General features: G+C 47.7%; 1 protein-coding gene across 5 annotated transcripts in view; it reads left to right on the plus strand.

Moving 5' to 3' along the window:
• The window catches only part of CPT1A (carnitine palmitoyltransferase 1A), a 60,068-nt gene that overhangs the window by 32,168 nt on the left and 8,495 nt on the right, over positions 1-19,405 (plus strand). For all 5 annotated transcript variants that reach the window (XM_081063813.1, XM_081063811.1, XM_081063815.1 and 2 more), the window contains 9 exons: positions 794-931; positions 1,783-1,860; positions 3,211-3,318; positions 4,719-4,806; positions 6,663-6,858; positions 8,695-8,883; positions 9,925-10,030; positions 14,063-14,179; positions 16,007-16,171. In XM_081063813.1, coding sequence (XP_080919939.1) covers positions 794-931; positions 1,783-1,860; positions 3,211-3,318; positions 4,719-4,806; positions 6,663-6,858; positions 8,695-8,883; positions 9,925-10,030; positions 14,063-14,179; positions 16,007-16,171 — 1,185 coding nt within the window. The remainder of the gene's footprint in view (positions 1-793; positions 932-1,782; positions 1,861-3,210; positions 3,319-4,718; positions 4,807-6,662; positions 6,859-8,694; positions 8,884-9,924; positions 10,031-14,062; positions 14,180-16,006; positions 16,172-19,405) is intronic.

Consider the following 19,405-nt stretch of genomic DNA (forward strand, 5'->3'; position numbering starts at 1 on the left):
GGAAATTTTTTTTCCCCGCCAACGTATCAGCACGTCTTAGGTATTTGCTTGTGTTTTTTTTTTTCTTAAGGGCATCATATTTGATAGAGAAACCACTTGGCAAAACTTTTTAACAGCATTATTGAGGTACAATTCACATACCATACAGTTCAAAGGGTCCAATTCAGTGGTTTTGCTATATTACATTACTAATTGTTTTAAATTGTGGTAAACATATATAATATAAACATGACCATTTTAACTATTTTAAACCATTCTGTAGCATTACGTACCTTCGCAATGTTGTGAAAATCCTGGACCTGGAGATCTGGCCTTGACCTGGTGGCAGGACCATCCCCGCCCCTGGTCGTGATTCTGGCTCCTCCTTCCTGTTCTGCAGTCCTGAGCACTGGGGCAGAATTGCCCCACACTTTGAACTCCAGCCCCCACCCACCCCCGTTTCATCAGAACATCATAGCTTAGCTGAGAACGGAGCTCTCGCTACGAGCCAGATAATGGAGAAAAGTCACCACTGACCTTTCCTGGTTAACCAAACTGGGACCTTGCCATCTAGAAGTCACTTTGGTGATTCTGTGGTGATTCAGGGTGTGGGGAGCTTTGGGCCAGTAAAGGACAAAAATGTTTAATTATTACCTCTGATCTAAACCGTCGTTTACTGTGGCAGTTAGCCAACTGGTGTGAGGACTGGCACAAGCAGTTTCGGGGAAGATGTTCCAATCTGGGAAAGAGGTTTACATTTTTTGGTCAGGAAACGGAGTTTTAACTCGGCTCCTATTTTCCTCCTTAACCCCAGTACCTGGAATCGGTGAGACCTCTTATGAAGGATGCTGACTTTCAGCGGATGACGGCTCTGGCAGAAGATTTTGCTGTCACCCTTGGGCCAAAGTTACAGTGGTATTTGAAGTTAAAGTCTTGGTGGGCTACGAATTATGTAAGTATACGCGCACACTATTTTTCCTGATGGAATTTTGTGTATGAAAATATGAAGGAGTTCCATGAACCAGCTCGCCTTCCCCGTGCATGGTGGGCAAGGGGACATCTGGCCGTGAAATGGGTGGGGGAGGGACTCTGGGATTTGAGGAATAGCTGACGTGGAAGAGAAGGTGTTAAAACGGGACCCAGAGAAAACCCTGGACGCGGCTAGCGGTGGGCGTCTGGTTGGGTGGGCAGTGCCTGCGGGGAGCGCCGGGGGCCAGCAGAGGTGGTAGTGGGGTCATGTTCTGTTTCTGATCAGGTGCCGGTTACACAGGTGTATTGAATCGTTAAACATGTTCACACGCACACGTAGACTCTGACACACGCACCATTCTGTGTACGTGCACTTCAACACAAAGTGGGGGGAAAAAGCTCCTCCAGAAGCTTTGTGGGTGCGGTCAGGAAGAGGTGGCTGGCCCTTTGGGGGACAGTGGGACGTCGTGTTGGGGAGTGACGACGACACATGTGGGCCCGTGTTAGCGCCACGGCTCTGAAGGGAACCAGACGGGATTGAGAGGTGGCCACTTCAGGGAGACCCAGCCAGCAGGGACAGGAGAAGCAGTCTGTGGCACAGTTTTGGATAATAGTGATTATTAAGAAATGTCAACAAACAGTTGTCACTTATTTTCCATTTGGTCTTTTTTTTTTTTTAACCATTTCTAAAGTGAAGGGGATCCACCCTCTAGCTATGTCATGACTTGAAAACAAAAACCACTTTCCATTTCCCACTTTTTTGCACAAAATGCACTCCACACGGTGTCCTGAGTGCCTGCGTCACTTCTTGAGCTTGTCTATTTGCACCAACAGGTGAGCGACTGGTGGGAGGAATACATCTACCTGCGAGGACGCGGGCCGCTGATGGTGAACAGCAACTACTACGCCATGGTGAGCCAGTTCTCAGGGCTGCGTGTCCTGCCCGGTGGGGGCCGGGCAGCGGGGCGGCATCTTCATGGCCCTGCCGGTTGCTTGTGGAAGCTCAGGGGTTTGGCCCGTGCTGCTCCCGGTTCTGCTCCCACTGTCCAAGGCTCCATGCTCCACCAGGGAGCCCAGCTCCTGCCTCCGACACCGGAGAGCAACATGGATGTCCCTTCTGTATTTGCCAAGTAGCTCAGGGGCTCCAAGGTACTGCAGAAAAATCTGGGTTGCGAACATGCCCTTGTGATGAGCAAGGAGTCCTCACAGAGTTGTGTGCCTTTGCCGGCTTTCTTAACTGAGCTCTGCGTGACGGTGCCACCGTGATGTGAAGAGCTCAGGGACAGCCAGGTGGCCGAGAGTCTGCCCACCGCCCGCACGCTGAGCTGTCCTGCGTGCTGAGACTCCGGGGGTCACATGTTGCGTGTCGTTTCCTGTCTTTGGTCTTTCTTTGTCTTTGGAGACACTGCGGGGCTAGGAGAGCACACGTCATTAATTGTGTGAGGAGCCCTTCATGTGGGGTTCCGGGTCACCGTTCAATAACTGATGCATCAAATTCTTTCAGTTTCTCTTTATTTTTGTTCCTTGCTTCCTTTTATTTTTTTCCCCCTATTTCTCTTTTTTTGAATTTTCTCTTCTTTTTCTTTTAATTTTTTCCCCATTAGAAACAATCTCAAACTTACAGAAAAATGGTTAGTGTGGTACATAGAACATTTTTCTAGAGGGAGCTGTCCACCGGGTACCTTTTCATTCCTGTCTCTTTCCTACAAAAGCACTTTCCTACACAATCGAAGACATACTATCAGATTATAGTGTAGACCTGTGTCCCTTGGCCTTTTCTTCCAGTCGTGGAAAATGACATTTAGAACGAAATGTGTCTCAAAATTTAGAACGTTGCAGGCACTGCTCTATGTAAAAAGTTATTTTAACTTTTGGTTACTTCTCATTCAGAAAACTTCCTATCTGATTACTTATTTATTTGTTTGTTTATTTATTTATTTTTGCATTACAGAAATATATTTGGGACAGAATACTAACTTTTAAAAATTTGAATTCTGTTTTTTGAAGATTTCATTTTAAAAGATCCTGTTCCCTTTAATATCCCAAAAATTCTTTGGGGTCTTGTGTTCTTATAAAACGTGAACAAAATAATACAGACAAAGTATAGGAAATGAAAGTACAGTTTATTTTCTAGCAGAGCAGGTATAAGTGACCACATGTATGGAACTATTTTCACAGTGTTGAAGTGCTTTGTCATGTGTGTAAATCAGCCCGTCTTTCCTGTGAACATTCTCCCTGCTGACGCGTGTATTCTCGTTTCAGGACCTGCTCTATGTCCTGCCGACTCACATACAGGCAGCAAGAGCAGGCAACGCAATCCACGCCATCCTGCTGTATAGACGCAAACTGGACCGGGAGGAAATTAAACCCGTGAGCACAAACTGCTTTTTAAAAAAAATTCTTTTAAAACAGCTTTATTGCAGTATTATTGATATATTGCACATACTTGAAGTATATATAATTTGTCAGTTCTGACATATACCGTATTTTGCTGTGTAGAATGCACATTTTTTTGCCAAAATTGATGAGGGAAAATCAGGATGCTCATTATACGTGGGTAGTACTAATTCCATATCTATATGAATGTTTCTAATTCTTTTATTTATGCTTATGAGTTAAAAGTGTAGCTCTAGAAATCAATAACGATATCCCTAAGCAAAATAATTCCCTGGAGTACGATAATCGGTTTTGAACTTACGAAGAACTTGCAACAATGAAGAGCTCTTGACCTTCTAGGATGTGTAAATATCGTAAATTTGTTACCGGTACAGAAAATTTCTTGTACCTTGTATCTGTTCTTGTGTTCTGTAAGTATTTGTTACATAAAGTTTCTGGTACCATAACGTTAAAAAACAAGTGCTACAATTCCTTTATAATACAAAAAACAAGTACCTAAATGTAAACAAATAAAAATTTGAATTAAAAAATTAAAATGAAAGATTGTTCCCCCCTGAAAGTTTGGGCCAAAAACATGGGTGTGCATTATACACAGGAGCTCATTATACACAGCAAAATACGGTATACACACACACACACACACACACACACACACACACACACACCCATGAAGCCATCACCACCATTAAGATAGTGAACATATCCATCACCCCCAAAAGTTTCCTCGTGCACCTTTGTGATATCCCCCTACCCTGTCCCGATCTCTTACTGTGCCCCTTCCCCATCAGTCACTTGAAGTATATATAATTTGTCACCCACCAGGTAACCTCTGATCTGCCTTCTGTCACGTTAGACCATTTTTCATTTTCCAAAGCTTTATATAGATGGAATCATACAGTGTGCACTCTTGTGGTCTAGCTTCTTGCACTCTGCATAATTATTCTGAGATTTAATTCTCCTGTGTTTCCTACATGGACATCCATCTGATGTACGGCAGTTCTGTAATTTGCCCCTGGAAGAAACTCCTGGTTAACTTTTGAAGGAAAATGATTTCGCTGGTGAACAGCTCAAGAGAAACAAGACATTTCTTTTGTAAATACCCCGTCGGTTTAAGTGTCAGTTTATACCTGACCGATGAGAGTGTGTCATCTAGGAAGTAACAACGCAGGAAGCTGTGCCCTGCCGTGGTCCTGCGAGTCCGCAGTGAAGCCTGGCGTCCAGGGAACAGCTGTTCTTTATGGAGACTGGGAAAATTAAGTCAGATCAGGCTGTGTGCACAGAACACAAATCCAGCATTTGAATGTGTGGTCTGAATGTGCTCCTTTTCTCCCCGTGTGGAATTTTTGTTAGTCTGACACATTTTTCTGTCACAGATTCTTCTTTTGGGATCCACAGTCCCACTCTGCTCTGCTCAGTGGGAGCGAATGTTCAACACATCTCGGATCCCAGGAGAGGAAACCGGTGAGTGGCACGTCCTCAGGGTCCCTCTGCGAAGCATCCCTTTTCGTCCTTAATGTCAGCGTCAGGAGGTGGTGGAGGAAATGTCAAAGGCTATCACCGATTTGCTGTGACCTCCTGAGGTGTTCAAGGTTTCAGGCCTGAGAATGTTCCTTCTGTTGTTGACTTCCCTTTGTCTTTGTTGGGCCTTCCCGACTTCCGTTTCTCTTGGGTTCAAGGCTACACTGTGTGTTTTTGACTCCTTTGTTATAAATTAATTGACCAGATATGTGTGGATTTACTTGTGGGCTCTATCTTCTCTTCCACTGATGCAATACCATACTATTTTGATTCTTGTAGTATTGTAATATGATATAAGTCAGGAATTGTGATGCCTCCAGCTTTTTTCTTTTTTAAGATGGCTTTGGCTGTATGGAGTCTTTGTGGTTCCATACAAAGTTTAGGATTGTTCTACTTGTGTGCAACATGTCACTGGAATCTATATATTGCTTTGGGTAGTATGGACCTTTTAGTAATATTAATTCTTCCAAACCATGAGCATGGACTATCTTTCCATTTATTTGTGTCGTCTTCAATTTCATCAGTGTGCAGTTTTCAGTGCATAGGTCTTTTACCTCATGGGTTAACTGATTCCTAGGGATTTTATTCTTTCCGATGCAATTGTAAATGGATTGCTTTCTTAATCTCTCTTTGTGATGGTTTGTTATTAGTGTATAGAAATACATGTGATTTTGTATATTGATTTTGTATCCTGCAGCTTTACTGAATTTGTTTATTATTTCTAACAGTTTTTTGGTGGAGTCGTTAGGGTTTTGTATATGTGATAGATATACCATGTTGTCTGTAAACAGTGACAGTTTTTGTTTCCAATTTGGATGCCTTTATCTTTTTTGTTTTGTTTTTGTTTTTTTAGTTTTTTTAAGGGGAACAGGACTTTATTGGGGAACAGTGTGTACTTCCAGGACTTTTTTCCAAGTCAAGTTGTTGTCCTTTCAATCTTAGTTGTGGAGGGCGCAGCTCAGCTCCAGGTCCAGTTGCCGTTGCTAGTTGCAGGGGGCACAGCCCACCATCCCTTGCGGGAGTCGAACCGGCAACCTTGTGGTTGAGAGGACGCGCTCCAACCAACTGAGCCATCCGGGAGCTCAGCAGCATCTCAGTTCAAGGTGCCGTGTTCAATCGTAGTTGCAGGGGGAGGAGCCCACCATCCCTTGCGGGAGTCGAGGAGTTGAACCGGCAACCTTGTGGTTGAGAGCCCACTGGCCCATGTGGGAATCGAACCTGCAGCCTTCGGAGTTAGGAGCATGGAGCTCCAACTGTCTGAGCCACTGGGCTGGACCTGGATGCCTTTATCTTTCTTGCCCAATTGCTCTGGCTAGGACTTCAGTACTACGTTGAATAAAAGTGGTGAGAATATACCTCAACATAGTACAGTCCACATGTGACAAGCCCACAGCTAACAGACGCATGGGGAAAAGCCGAAAGCTTTTCCTCTGAGACCAGGAAGGAAAAGCCTCCTGGTCAGTATTGTCTTTTCATTCTTGCGTATCCGTACGAGAGAACCAGCTTCATGTTACAGATGAGAAGATGGGGGCTTAGCGAGGGTCAAGTCATTGGCCTGAGACGATATGTCCAGTGAGCGGCCGAGCAGGGTCTGGAAGCCAGGCCTGATTGCAGAGCTCTCAGCTCTGATGCTACACTTAACCCTCTATGGACTCTTGAGAAACGGACTTAGGAGCTGAGTAGAGGGACGCTGGGGTTGCAGCTGGTGCCCTTGAAAAGCCGGGGTGACGTTCTCTCCTCCCTCTGACCTGTGCTTGTGGGTTTTGTGTCTCGCCCCCCGCCCCCCACCCCCACCCCAGACACTATCCAGCACATAAGGGACAGCAAGCACATCGTCGTGTTCCATAGAGGGCGCTACTTCAAGGTCTGGCTGTACCACGATGGCCGGCTGCTGAAGCCCCGAGAAATTGAGCAGCAGATGCAGAGGATCTTGGATGACCCCTCGGAGCCTCAGGCCGGGGAGGAGAAGCTGGCGGCCCTCACTGCGGGAGAAAGGTGTGCAGCTCCCCGTGACACCGGTGGTGTCTGGGCTGTGGGGGTAACACATGGCTCTCATCTTCCCCGTGTGTCCGAGGCCCGTGGGGACACGAGTGGAACGAGAGCCCTCGTCAGCCTGGCTCTGTTCCGAGGGAGCAGGTCCCGCCCCCGCCCGTGGGTCCCCTCGGACATCTCTGTGTGTGACAGGCTGGCATCTGTGTGCACAAGTACCAGAGCACATGACACAGAAATAAGGAGTTAGGCTTTCTCACAGGGCTGCCTTATATTTAATTTAGGGACAGTGAGTTTGAACCGAGGACTCTGTGTTAGGGTCATTTCCTGCCTTGTCTGCTGGTCAGTGAGAGGCCTCTGTTTACCTGAGAACTGGGCTTGTGCAGATGCTGAGGGTAGGCTGTCTCGACCTTGGCTCGATATGTTTGGGGCTGGATAATTGTTTGGGGTTGGGGGACCATGGGATGTGGTTCCCCCACTTGTGACACGCACAGCTGTCTTCAGATTTGCGCGGTGTGGCCTGGGGGCTTAGGGTCCCTGGTTGAGAAGCCCTGAGGTACAGCAATGTGGCAGCACTGGGAGTCAGATGGGGAGTGGCCCTTCAGCAGAAAAGAGGAAAATGCCCATGGTGAGGGTATCCAGGGTGACAGAGGTGTCTGGGGGTGGGTCACTTTCTGGGGAAGCACAGCTTGCTGGGGACCCTGGGTCTTGAGGCAGGATGGGTCCCATGTGCCCGACTACATTTGGCCTTGGTCCTGTGACCGGGTGCCAGTAAAGGGACCAGTTTAGGCTGGAGTGACCCAAGCAGACTTACGAGATGATTCTGGTCCTGGAAGCAGAGGGGGTCCCCAAGCAGTGAGGACGGGAAGCGGGGTGGTGTGAGTGGAAGGCTTGTCCAAGAACCCAGGAGAATTCGGCCACCACTGGGGCATGAGTCCGTGCTAGCAGTGGGGAGTGTCCTGCAGAACGAGCCCCATGTCCCCAGTGCTGACTGTGCATCAGCAGGACCAAGGGTTGGGAGGGGGCGCCTGGCACCCGTGGACCATCTCAGCTGAGTGTTGGGAAGAGGAGAGGGCGGGAGACAGAGGCCAGATGACCCTGGTCTGGAAGGATGGACAGGGGCACAGGACCTGGGGAGGGCCGGGGTCAGGGGGCCCAGGAGGTATTAGAGGAAGCCATGGCTGGGGCGACCCTGGAGAAGTGGCTGTCACGTCAGCTCAGCTACCTCATGTAAGGTGGGATGGAAAAGAATCCCTTGAATTTGGCTCCTGGGGCACCCCACATCACGGGGTGTCTTGTGTCATTAGTTGCATGGACTCGGGGCAGGCTGGCCCGGGCTTGAATCCCTCCCTCCTACAAAGTAGCTGTGACCTCATCTCTGTACCTCAGTCTTGCCATCTGAAAGATGGGAGTGGCAGTGTAGGTCAGTGAGCCAGTCCACGGACCAGGCTGGGAGTGGAGCCTGGCACGAGGGGAGTCCTCATGCAGACTTGCTGTGACTTCTGCTGACGGAACTTATTTAGGACTATCCCCATGAGGGGGCGCGGGGAGAAAGTTCCCTCTGTGAGTCTGTGGCCCCCAGACAGCTGAGCTCAGGGGCCAGTCAGCATTTATTGAACAGTCACCCAGCAGGCCCTGTGTTCTGGTCTGGAACAGATAACAAGATAATAGTGAGTCTCCTGTCCGCAGACCAAGCAGTCCAGCTGGCAGGCAGTTGGATAGAGAAAATCACAAATGTGTGGTTTTCCTACAAAACTGAAAAACACTGTCATTTCAAACATCACGTGCAAGGAGCTGTTACCCTAGGGCTGCAGGTTTAACTGTATCGAATCCTTACTGCAGAGTGCCCTGGGCCAAGTGTCGTCAGGCCTATTTTGGACGTGGGAAAAATAAGCAGTCTCTCGATGCCGTGGAAAAGGCAGCATTCTTCGTGACATTAGATGAAACGGAACAGGGATATAAGAAGGAGGACCCGGACACATCAATGGATAGCTATGCCAAGTCTCTGCTGCACGGCAGGTGTTTTGACAGGTACTGTACTCGTTCTCTGAAAGACAGTAGTCTGCCTGTGAACTTGGAAGAAATGTTACATAAGGCTGACCCCAGCCACACGTCACCTCTGCTCTTAACATTTTCGCTGCCTTGGGCGTCTATAGTCGAATGATATTTCCATGCTGCTGACTGCGGCATTCGACTTCACCCTACGAGCTCAGTGTTCCAGAAAGGACTTTTAGAAAAGCAGATCTTTCTATATTTTTGTGGTTTTCAAGAATGAATAACAATAGGATATTTTTATACTTTTAAGTAATCACGTATATTAATCAAATGTAGCACCTTAACTCTATTTACTTAAAAATATAAATACTGCAATTATTTTCTGTGGATTTTTGACACATTTCGGGGAACAAACTTGAACTCAGTGATTGCAGTGGAAGGGTTAAGGAATCAGGCTAGCATACAAATTCTCTTAATTCTCTTCTTGTCACCAAAACACTCTCTCTCTCTCTCTCTCTCTCTCTCACACACACACACACACACACACACACACACAGCTGAAGAAGCAGCACATTTGAGATTCTTCTCCTCTGTGCATGACCACCTGTGTTTGGAGATATAAGGTGTGGCTGCAGGAGATGGTGGGCAGGGCCTGACGTGACTGTCATTCTGGCCTTGCTCACTGGTCCCCTGGTGTTACGAGGCTGTCCCACGTCCTGGAGCCACCTTTTCCTTAGCTGTAACGTGAGGTCCTGCCTTCCTGTCAGGCGGGGGCAGGGATTGCTGCGGTGGGGGCATGTGTGGGCCGCCCAGCGTCCCGTGTCTCCGCAGTTGTCTTGTGCACCCTTTCACGTTGTAAAAAGATGTCCTGTTCTTCTAGTCTCCGGTACCTGAGAGCTTACCTTTGTGTCTGGAACAGGGAGGAAATGAAGCACTTGAGGTCCTGCGTGTGCTTTTATTATTACTCCGCAGAGCTGTTCGAGGGGTGGGCGCAAAGTCAACGAGCCCATCCACAACGAAGGTTTCTTTTTGTCTTTTGAAACATTTACGTGACATAAACATTTTCGTTTCCCGCAGGTGGTTTGACAAGTCATTCACATTTATCGTCTTCAAAAACGGGAAAATGGGCCTGAATGCTGAGCACTCCTGGGCAGACGCACCCATCGTTGGCCACCTTTGGGAGGTGAGTGTCTGCAGGTTTGACTCGCAGGAAGGAACCGCGGGTAGAACCCCAAGCCCCACCGTGACTGCAGTTTCGTAGTATTTGTCTGGTTGCATAATGAGAATTTTCAGCACGTGCTGGCACTGTACATAAACTTAAATGACTAAGCAAACGGCGTTCGTGTCTTCGTTTCCTGAAACTTAGCTTCTTGAATAGAAACACATGCGATGCCACCTCCTGATGGAATCCCAGAAAGGAGTGGCAGCTGCTGTGATGCGGTGACTTCAGGGCAGAACCGGAGCTCAGTTTATTCTGGAAGAAACCCTCCCTTCTTTGCTGTATTTTCTTAATCTGCCACGTTTAGGCCAAGTAGAAGCAAGCATATTGACATCTTGGTTTATAACAATGCAGCATGCCCTTTCCCAGGTCATTTCGTTCTTAAAATTACCACGTTGTTGAAAAACCACCAGGCCCCTGTCATCCTCTCCCTCCCCCCAGCTTTTTAAATGACCGTGTAGATTGGCCCTGGCACCTTTAAACTTTTAAAACTTCATGTCTTTCTGAACTTTCCATGTTTGGTACGAAACGTTGAATGGAGGTCTTGTTTTCTTAACTCACCCATCGTGCTCTTGTTTAAAGAAATTGCTCGATTCCAGGGTCTTCAGTCTCTGGACTTGACCCAGAGATTCCATACTTTTGGTTTGATGAGACTTGAGGTAACGTTTTGTTAAATCAGCAGGCCCTCTTAGAGTCACACTGCATACAAAGACTGTATTCTTACAGTCTGTTTTGTTGTTTATTTCTCTTTTTTTATTCGTTTCAGGTGTACAAAACAATGTAATAGTTAGACATTTACACCCCTCACAAAGTGATAACCCTCCTCCCCCAGTCTACTACCCCTCTGACATCGTATACAGCTGTTACAATTCCATTGACTCTATTCCCTATGCTGTACTCCATATCCCGTAACTATGTATATATATATATATATGTGTATATATATATATATATATATATATATATATATTTTTAATTATAGTTGACCTTCAATATTATTCAGTTTCAGCTTCAGATGTACAGCGCAGTGGTCAGGCATCTACCTCATCCCTGAGGTGGTCTCCCTAATAAGACAAGTGTCCATCTGACACCCTACATAATCTTTACAACATTATTGATTGTAGTCCCCAAACTGTCTTTCATACCCCTGTGGCAATAGTGTGACTACTAATTTGTGCTTTCTGATCTTTTTACCTTCTCTCCCATCCCTACCCCCTGCCATCTAACAACCCTCAGTTTTTCCTCTGTATCTCTGAGATTATTTCTGTTTAGTCTGCCCATTTATTCTGTTCTTTAGATTCCACGTATAAGTGAGATCATATGGTATTTGTCTTTCTTCATCTGACTTATTTCACTTAGCGTAATGTTCTCTAGGTCCATCCATGTTGTTGCAAATTCTTACCGTCTTTTTAGTTGCTGCTGCTCTGATAAATGGAGTGGAATAAATTGACCCTGAAGTCGCTGCACAGGGGGGAGATACCTGTCCATGACCTCTCTGCCCTTCACAGGGTGTCCATCCGGGGTTGGGCACCTGAAATTAAATCGTGCCGTAAACTTGTGAAGACATCTTAATGCATTCCCCTCATTCTTTTTTCTTAAAATTTTTATGGAGGCTTTGCGTCTCAGCATTTCTTTTTAGAAGATTGTCCCTGTCCAATTTTTTTTCCCCTAGAGCTAAACAGATTCTGGAGCATGTCATGCTTTCTCTTGCAGGGCCTTTGCATGTGTGCTCACCTCTGTCCAGAACATTCTTTTCCTAGCCATTGGCTCCTTTCAGTCTCAACTTGACCCCACTTCCTCTAGGCAGTGACCCCCTCCCCCAGCCCTCTCTCAAGGTTCGGTTAGGGGCTCCTGTCATCTTTTCCTCCACTTCTCCTGACTGTCTTAAACCTCTGGTTCGGGTCTTGACAAAACCTAACATGCCATTCCTTTAGCCAACGAAGGTTTCCTAGGTGGGAAAAAGGATAAACAGAGAAAAAACCAAAGTGCTCCAATCTTTTAAGACAGCAGTGTGGTCCCAAGACAGATACATGATAAAAGCAACCAGGTATCAAAAGGGCTCTTTGCCACTGGCCGTCTTTGCTGATGCTGACAGAGGGGTAGGGTATTTTCAGCTGCAATTCCAGCAACGATCAAAGCACCTTCAGCTCCTCTGGAGAGGACAACAAGCCACTTTATACCTCTTAGTGGAGCATAATGATCCAAGCTTGTTAACACCCCATTCTGATAGGTGCATAAGAGCGAGTCTTTGGAAAAAGAGGAAGAATCTTCTTCACAGGCAGTATGCATGCAGGGCTAATGTACCAACTGGAGACGTCAGTGGGTGCTGACAGTCACGCTTCTTCTTAGCTACTCTGCGTCAGAGGAGAGTACTGAGATTTAATCTTAGACCAGGGTGGCCAATTAGAAGTGCTGGTTTTAAGTGTTACTGCTCAGCCGGCCAAGTGGCCTGTGACTCCAGGGACTGGACGCTCCCCACTTGGATGGGAGCTGACCTCGTCCCTTGTCACGGAGGCCGGTGCCCAATTAAAAGGGGCCGGTGCAGCGATGCCATGCCAGTTAAAGACAAACCGAGTCACCTTGAATCCTGTTTGCTCTTGATGTAGTTCTGATGCTTAAATGTGCTGGACTCTTACGTGGGCTCTGATGCCGAGCCGGTCAGAGGCAGGCAGGCTGGCTTCTGCACGCACTCAGGTCTGCGTGGCCCCCAAGTGTACACGGCCCTCCACACGCCTGCCTCCCGGAGCCCCCATTCCTCTCACCATCCGACAGTGTCACCATCTGACCTTGGGTTGTTCCATTGCCTCCCCCACTGGAATGTAAGCTCTCGGAGCCCAAGGATTTCTTTTTTTTTTTTAAAGTTTTATTATTTTTTTATTGAGGGAGAATTCACGTACCATAAAATTCACCCTCTGAAAGTGTACAATTCAGTGGGTTTTGTATATTCACAAGGTGGTTGTGTAGCCATTGGTACTGTCTCATGGCAGGATATTTTCATCACCCCCCAAAAAAAAATCCCCCATTTCCCCTTGTCCCAGCCCCTGGCAACCACCTATTTTGGCCGTTTCATAGAAACGGAATCATACGGTATGTGGTCTTTTGTGTTTGGCTCCTTCACTGAGCGCGTTTACAAAGTTCATTCCTGTCATGGTGTGTCAGAGCTTCGCTCCTTTTCACGGCTGAGTGGTTAGTGTTTCTCTGTATGGACGAACCGCACTTGATCCATTCGTCCCTCGATGGACAATTGGGTTGTTTCCACTTTTTGATTACTGTAAACAGTGCTTATGTGAACATTTGTGCACAAGTTTTACGTGAACATATGTTTTCATTTCTCTTGAGTGTAAACCCAGGATCGGAATTTCTGGGTCGCGTGGTCGTATTTAACTTCTTGATAAAGGGTAGCAATTCTTGTCTGTCTGGTTCACCGTTCTGCCCCTGGGGCTCAGAAGAGATGCTGTCCCATCATAAGCGCTCGGTAAAGACCGTTGAGTAAATGGTGGCATGACAGCGTCCGTACCTGTGCTCAGGTCCCGGCCGCTGAGGAGTGTCAGCTCGGACAAACTGCAGCTCTGGTCTCAGAAGCCCAGTTTCCTCATTCATACAATGGGAATAATGGACCCGGTCTTAGGCTAGACGTGAATATTCCACAGGTGGCTCCCAGGGAACACTGGCCTGTGACCGGGAAGGGAAGGAGGCTGCGAGTGGCATCAGCGCCCCTGCTCGAACCTGGCTTTGCTCCTATCAGCTGGCCAACTGTTAGGCTTTTTCAGGTCTCTCTTCTCAGCTTGAAAGTGGAGATAAGAACTACCTTCTCTGTGCAGAGGACCTGAAGTGCTAAGGCTGTAAGCATAGGTCCTCGGGCTGTTGTGAAGTCTCGGTCACATCCCCATAAAGAACAAGGAGGTGTCTACTCTGGGAGGTCAAATACATTTTACGTAACTCTATTAACTGTAATGTCCTCTCTGACTTGACATATATATTCTTTTTGCTCGGCAGTATGTCATGGCCACTGACAGCTTTCAGCTGGGTTATTTGGAGGATGGGCACTGTAAAGGTGACACGAACCCGAACATTCCATACCCCACTCGGCTGCAGTGGGACATCCCGGAGGAAGTAAGTCCGAATTACCACACTTGTTAATTACCGTGGGTGGGAATTTTCCAGATGTACTTCCTCACTGTGCACAGCTCACTTGACGCCCATGAAGACTGGAATTTGTCCACCTAAGGAATTTCTGCTGGGGTCATGGAGCTGATTACAGTTCCTGTTACCTTGGAAACCCGGCAAATATTTCTTCTTCCATTTAAAGCTTGTAGCTAAGGTTGTCAGTGAGATTTCCAGCTGAAACATAGCTACACATCACAATGAAAAAGTAAAAAGGGAAAAAAAAATCACTTCCTTTAGAGTTGAAATACTCTAAATCACTAAGTCATTTTTGTTTCTCTTAGAGATTTTCAGACGTTGTCTGTTTAGTGCATACCCTTACAGGAAGAAATTTTAGGGTTGGAAGTACCAAATCCTAGCTCATGTAATCCAAGCAGGAATTCCTGGGGTCCAAGAAGTCTTTTTTTTTTAATACATTTTATTGGGGAATATTGGGGAACAATGTGTTTCTCCAGGGCCCATCAGCTCCAAGTCGTTGTCCTTCAGTCTAGTTGTGGAGGGCGCAGCTCAGCCCCAAGTCCAGTCGCCATTTTCAATCTTAGTTGCAGGGGGCGCAGCCCACCGTCCCGTGTGGGAATTGAACCGGCAACCTTGTTGTTAAGAGCTCGCGCTCTAACCAGCTGAGCCATCCAGCCGCCCCTGCGGTAGCTCAGCAGCAGCTCGTTGTCTTCAATCTAGTTGTGGAGGGCGCAGCTCACTGGCCCATGTGGGAATCGAACTGGCAACCCTGTTGTTCAGAACTCGTGGTCTATCCAACTGAGCCATCTGGCCGCCCCTCAAGAAGTCATTTCTGATGTAGAAAATAATGTGTCCTGTGTTTTAGTCTTACCCAGTTGTGTCTTTTCATCCTGTGTCCCCAGGGCTGGTGTGTGTTCCTCTGAGAGGTGTAACCTCTGTCAGGGCACGTGAGCTTAGGGTCCTTGTAGATGACCACGTCACTTACCATTTATTAAAAAAAAAAAAAATTTAAGTTTTTGGAACAGTTTTGGTTTCACAGCAAAGTTGAGGGGAAGGTGCAGAGATTTCCCAGGTACCCTGCTCCTCCCCAGCTGGGACATGTGTTGCAATCGACGGCCTGCACTGACACGTCATTGTCACCCGGAGCCCACAGTTTACACGAGGGCGCATCTTGGTGTTGGACATTCTGTGTGTTTGGACAATTCTCTGAGGACACATATCCACTATGACAGTGTCCTACACCTTGTATCTCACGGCCCCAGAAATTCTCTGCGCCCCATCTGTTCACCCCTCCCCCAACCTTTAGCAACCACTGAGCTTTTCACTGTCTCCACCGTTTCACCTTTTCTAGCATGTCCCTGAGTTAGTCACACTTATGTGGCCTTTTTAGACTAGCTCTTCTCACTGAGTCACATGAGTTTATGTTGTGACTTTCCACGTCTCTCCATGGCTTGGGAGCTCTTTTCCATTGTAGGTTGGGGCACCATCTATTTATTTTTTAAAACTGGTTCCTTGATCATTAATGTATAACAACAATGGATTTTATAAAAGAAAACCAATAGCCATTGGAAATGCGCTTTGGAGTCCCACCAAGAAGCCCCAGTGTCCTACCTGTGTTCTGCCTGCTTGGGGCACCCCACTGTTCCTCGAGGGGCAGCTCTCAGATAACCTTTCTGGAAAGAACGAAGAAGAAAACGTGACGCATGCATTTCCAAGCAGCAACTCCATTAGCTGCACTGAAAATGAGCTTGTGGTTTCCTTTACTGTGTGTGTCGTGACTTCCTCCCACTAGGAAAATCTCTTTCTTATTTTCTCCAGTGTCAAGAGATAATAGAGACTTCCCTGAACAGTGCAAACCTTCTGGCCAATGACGTGGATTTCCATTCTTTTGCATTCGACACTTTTGGTAAAGGGCTGATCAAGAAATGCCAGACGAGCCCGGATGCTTTTGTGCAGCTTGCCCTCCAGCTGGCTCATTACCAGGTAAGAGCCACGAGCCTGGGTTTTTGTCAGGAGCGCTGTGGGGGTTCCTAATCACAGGCTCAGGGCTGTGTGCCCACTGGGTAGGGAAGGTGGAGAACTGCCGTGGGAGCGGGCGGCCAGTGGCACAGAAACACAGCCCCACTGGGTCTTGCTTCGTGGTCACTCGCGGGCAGTCGTAGCCCCCTGTATGACACAGGACGGGTGAGTCTGGGGAGGAGCAAAGTGAGATCGCATTGCTCTACAAAGGGAAGACTTAAACCTTAAAATAAGCTTAGACTGCCGGAATTTGGTAAAGTGGAAATGCTTAGGGCAGTGGACTGCTGTCTCTGATCTTTGACACCCCCTTCCATACAAGGGGACACTACCAGCCCCCTGGAGGTGCTCTGGGACGGATGTTTCTGTTTCCCTTTCTCTCAGCGCTGTATCACATTTTGGCTTGCACATGACAGACTCATTGGAAAGCAGCCTGGGCCCGTGGGAGGTCATAAATGGAACTTCCTGCCTATTGGAGGGGACGGACGTTCCACCCCAGGGAGGGTGGCCCTTGGTTTCCAGGGTCTGCAGAAGTCACGTAGCATTGACTCAAGATACACCCCCTTTGCAGTTGAAAACTTGTATTTTGAAACCCCAACGCTGCGCACATGCGCCGTGTGTCATGTCCCTGTGACAACACTTGCCACCGTGTCCGAGTTTTGCTTTGTGCCAGGTCCTGTTCTTAGCGCTGTACACACAGGACTCTCACAGCCCCTGAGTGGGACACACCATCATTAGCCCATGTCTCAGGTGTGAAAACTGAGGCACAGAACAGTGTGGTGACCTGCCAGGGTGAAGTGTACGTGGCAGGCCTGGATCCGGGTGGCAGCTGTGGAGGCCGCCCCTGGCCTGGACTTGTCGTTTGGCTCTTTGTCTGACAGTCAAGTGACTACAAGATAGAACGGGATTGAGGAATGGGATCGAGGGTTAATAAGCTTGATTTTTTAAATTGATAAGCAAATTTTGTACCGAACTGTGCAGTATTACTAGGACTGTCGAAGGAGGTGACCCTTCAGAGACAGAGAAGATTTTCATAATGGACACCAGGTTCATGAGGAATACATTTGACAATCTTGATGGAGTGACCATCTACCGCGTTAGCACAAATAGTAGGGCTGACCCGAGGCCAGGGAGAAGGCCCGAGAAGCGCGGCACCTGTGGGTGGAAGAGAGCCATCGGAGAGCCGCCCTCCACGGTGAACCTGCTCAAGGCTGCTTTGCGGCTTTGGAGAGCGCAGGAGAGTTCAGGAAGGAAGGCAGCTGCCCCATCGGTCCCCAGACCCAGCTGGGGACCCAGCGTCACTGGGGTCACGGTAACGAGGTGCATGGAGACTGCCCACTGCTGTGCTGTGCCTGGCAGGCAGCCTGAGCAGGACACTTACCATACGAGGCGGGTCAGGTACCCTGCCTGAGGCTGACAGCTCCTGGTGGCTGAGCTGGGGTCCTGGCAGGCTCGTTCTAGAACTCACGTCTTTAGCCGCTGCTATACAGCTTCGTTTGATGGAGACACAGGAGGAGAAAGCCATAGACCAGTGTTGCTCACGACGATAAATGCGGAGAACCTAAAAACAGCACTAGCAAAGAGTATACTGGTGCCGGGAAAGTATAATCACCAGCAGCAGCTTATACTAGAGCAGATGGGGGTGTGGTATTAGCAAATCCCATAATACGCATGTAATACACGTATTACATAATACGCATGTCAGTCGTATTACTGGGTGAGAGAAGAAAGCAGACAGCCTTTTTGACAGATACTATAAAAGGCATTCAGGATATCACATCCGTTCGGTAACTCTTAGTCGCAGGGGCTATTTCCTTACCGTGATAAATGCCACCAGGTGTCAGTAACTAGCGTATGGCTGTAAAGGTGAGCGTGTGGAAGCAGCCCCATTAGAACAAGAAGGGTGAGGCTGCCTCCAGCAGCCCCACTGTTCTCGAATGTCTTTCCTTGAGTGCAGTGAGGAGTGCAGGAGATTGGAGCAGTGGGAAAGCTTTAACGGTGAAGACGCGTGGTCAGGAGGAGGCCCAGTGCAGGATTATACAGAGGCTCTCAGGAAGGGCAGGAAGGCTGTGAGTCTTCACATAGCACTCAATCTAATAAAAATGGTCGATTTATTCAGTGGTCTACTAAAAATGTAAATCACATTCAGCCATGTAGAAGTTTTTAATGTGCTTAGTTGGGCAGCAGCCCTGTTAGGGACATAGCTCTCTGTGGAGCTCACTTTCAGACCCATCTCTGCCCAGCTGGGCGTCCTACTCCACCCCCCGACCCCCACCCCCGTTGGCTCAGCAGACATCCAGGTGTCCTACCTGGATGTCCTACCTGGTCCTGGGGTCTGCTCCAGGCCTCCGAACCTTCTCTGTGCCTAGAACCCTTGGGCAGTTTGGGAAAGCCTTGGGGAACTGCTTCCCTGAATAACATTTGTAAAGCATAAAAGGAAATACACAGGTTAACTAGTTCGTTACAATGCAGATGTCAAGAGATTGAACATAAATCTGTGATGCGGTAAATATAATTCTTTATGCACTAAATTTTGAGTAGCAGGTCTGATGGCCGCTGTCATTTTGAAGTAACAATAAGCCTGGATGATGTTTTGGGATTTATGCAAACAACCGCAATTTCATGTGAAAATAGCTGTGATTTTCTATTCAAAGTCACAGGCTCTGCTCATAATTAGTGTGGTTTGTTGCCTGTGCTTCTAAATGCTATGTTTCAGTTTGAGGTTAGAGGAAATTAAAATATTTGTATTTTTTCCTTCTAAGTTCGTACCTCCCCAAAGTTAGTAACCATTGGTCTCGTCCCTATCTAACCTTCCAGTCTTCTCTAACTCCACTTTGGACCTCATTCACTCTGTTTTTGCCACACTGCCCTTTCTGCTGCTCTTGCATATGCCAGGCTCATTCCTACCTCAGGACCTTTGCACTTGCTCTCCACCGGAAGTTGCTGACTCCTGGACTGAGGTGTGATTGGTTAGGTTGCTGCTCCATCTCCTATTTGAAATAGCCTCCACCCCATCAGTCTCACTAACCCCGCGTCACTTCTGTTCAGTGCACCTGTCACTACGTGACATCATGTCCATCTCTCCTGCTAGGATGTTTGGTCCTTGAGGGCGGGGACACGTTTGCCACCGTGTTCCCAATGCCAGGAACAGGCCAGCCACAGAGAAAGGCATCAGTAAACATAAACGTAATGACTGATGGA

This window comes from Rhinolophus hipposideros (assembly GCF_964194185.1).
Source record: "Rhinolophus hipposideros genome assembly, chromosome: 10".
In the NCBI taxonomy this organism is placed as follows: Eukaryota; Metazoa; Chordata; class Mammalia; order Chiroptera; family Rhinolophidae; genus Rhinolophus; species Rhinolophus hipposideros.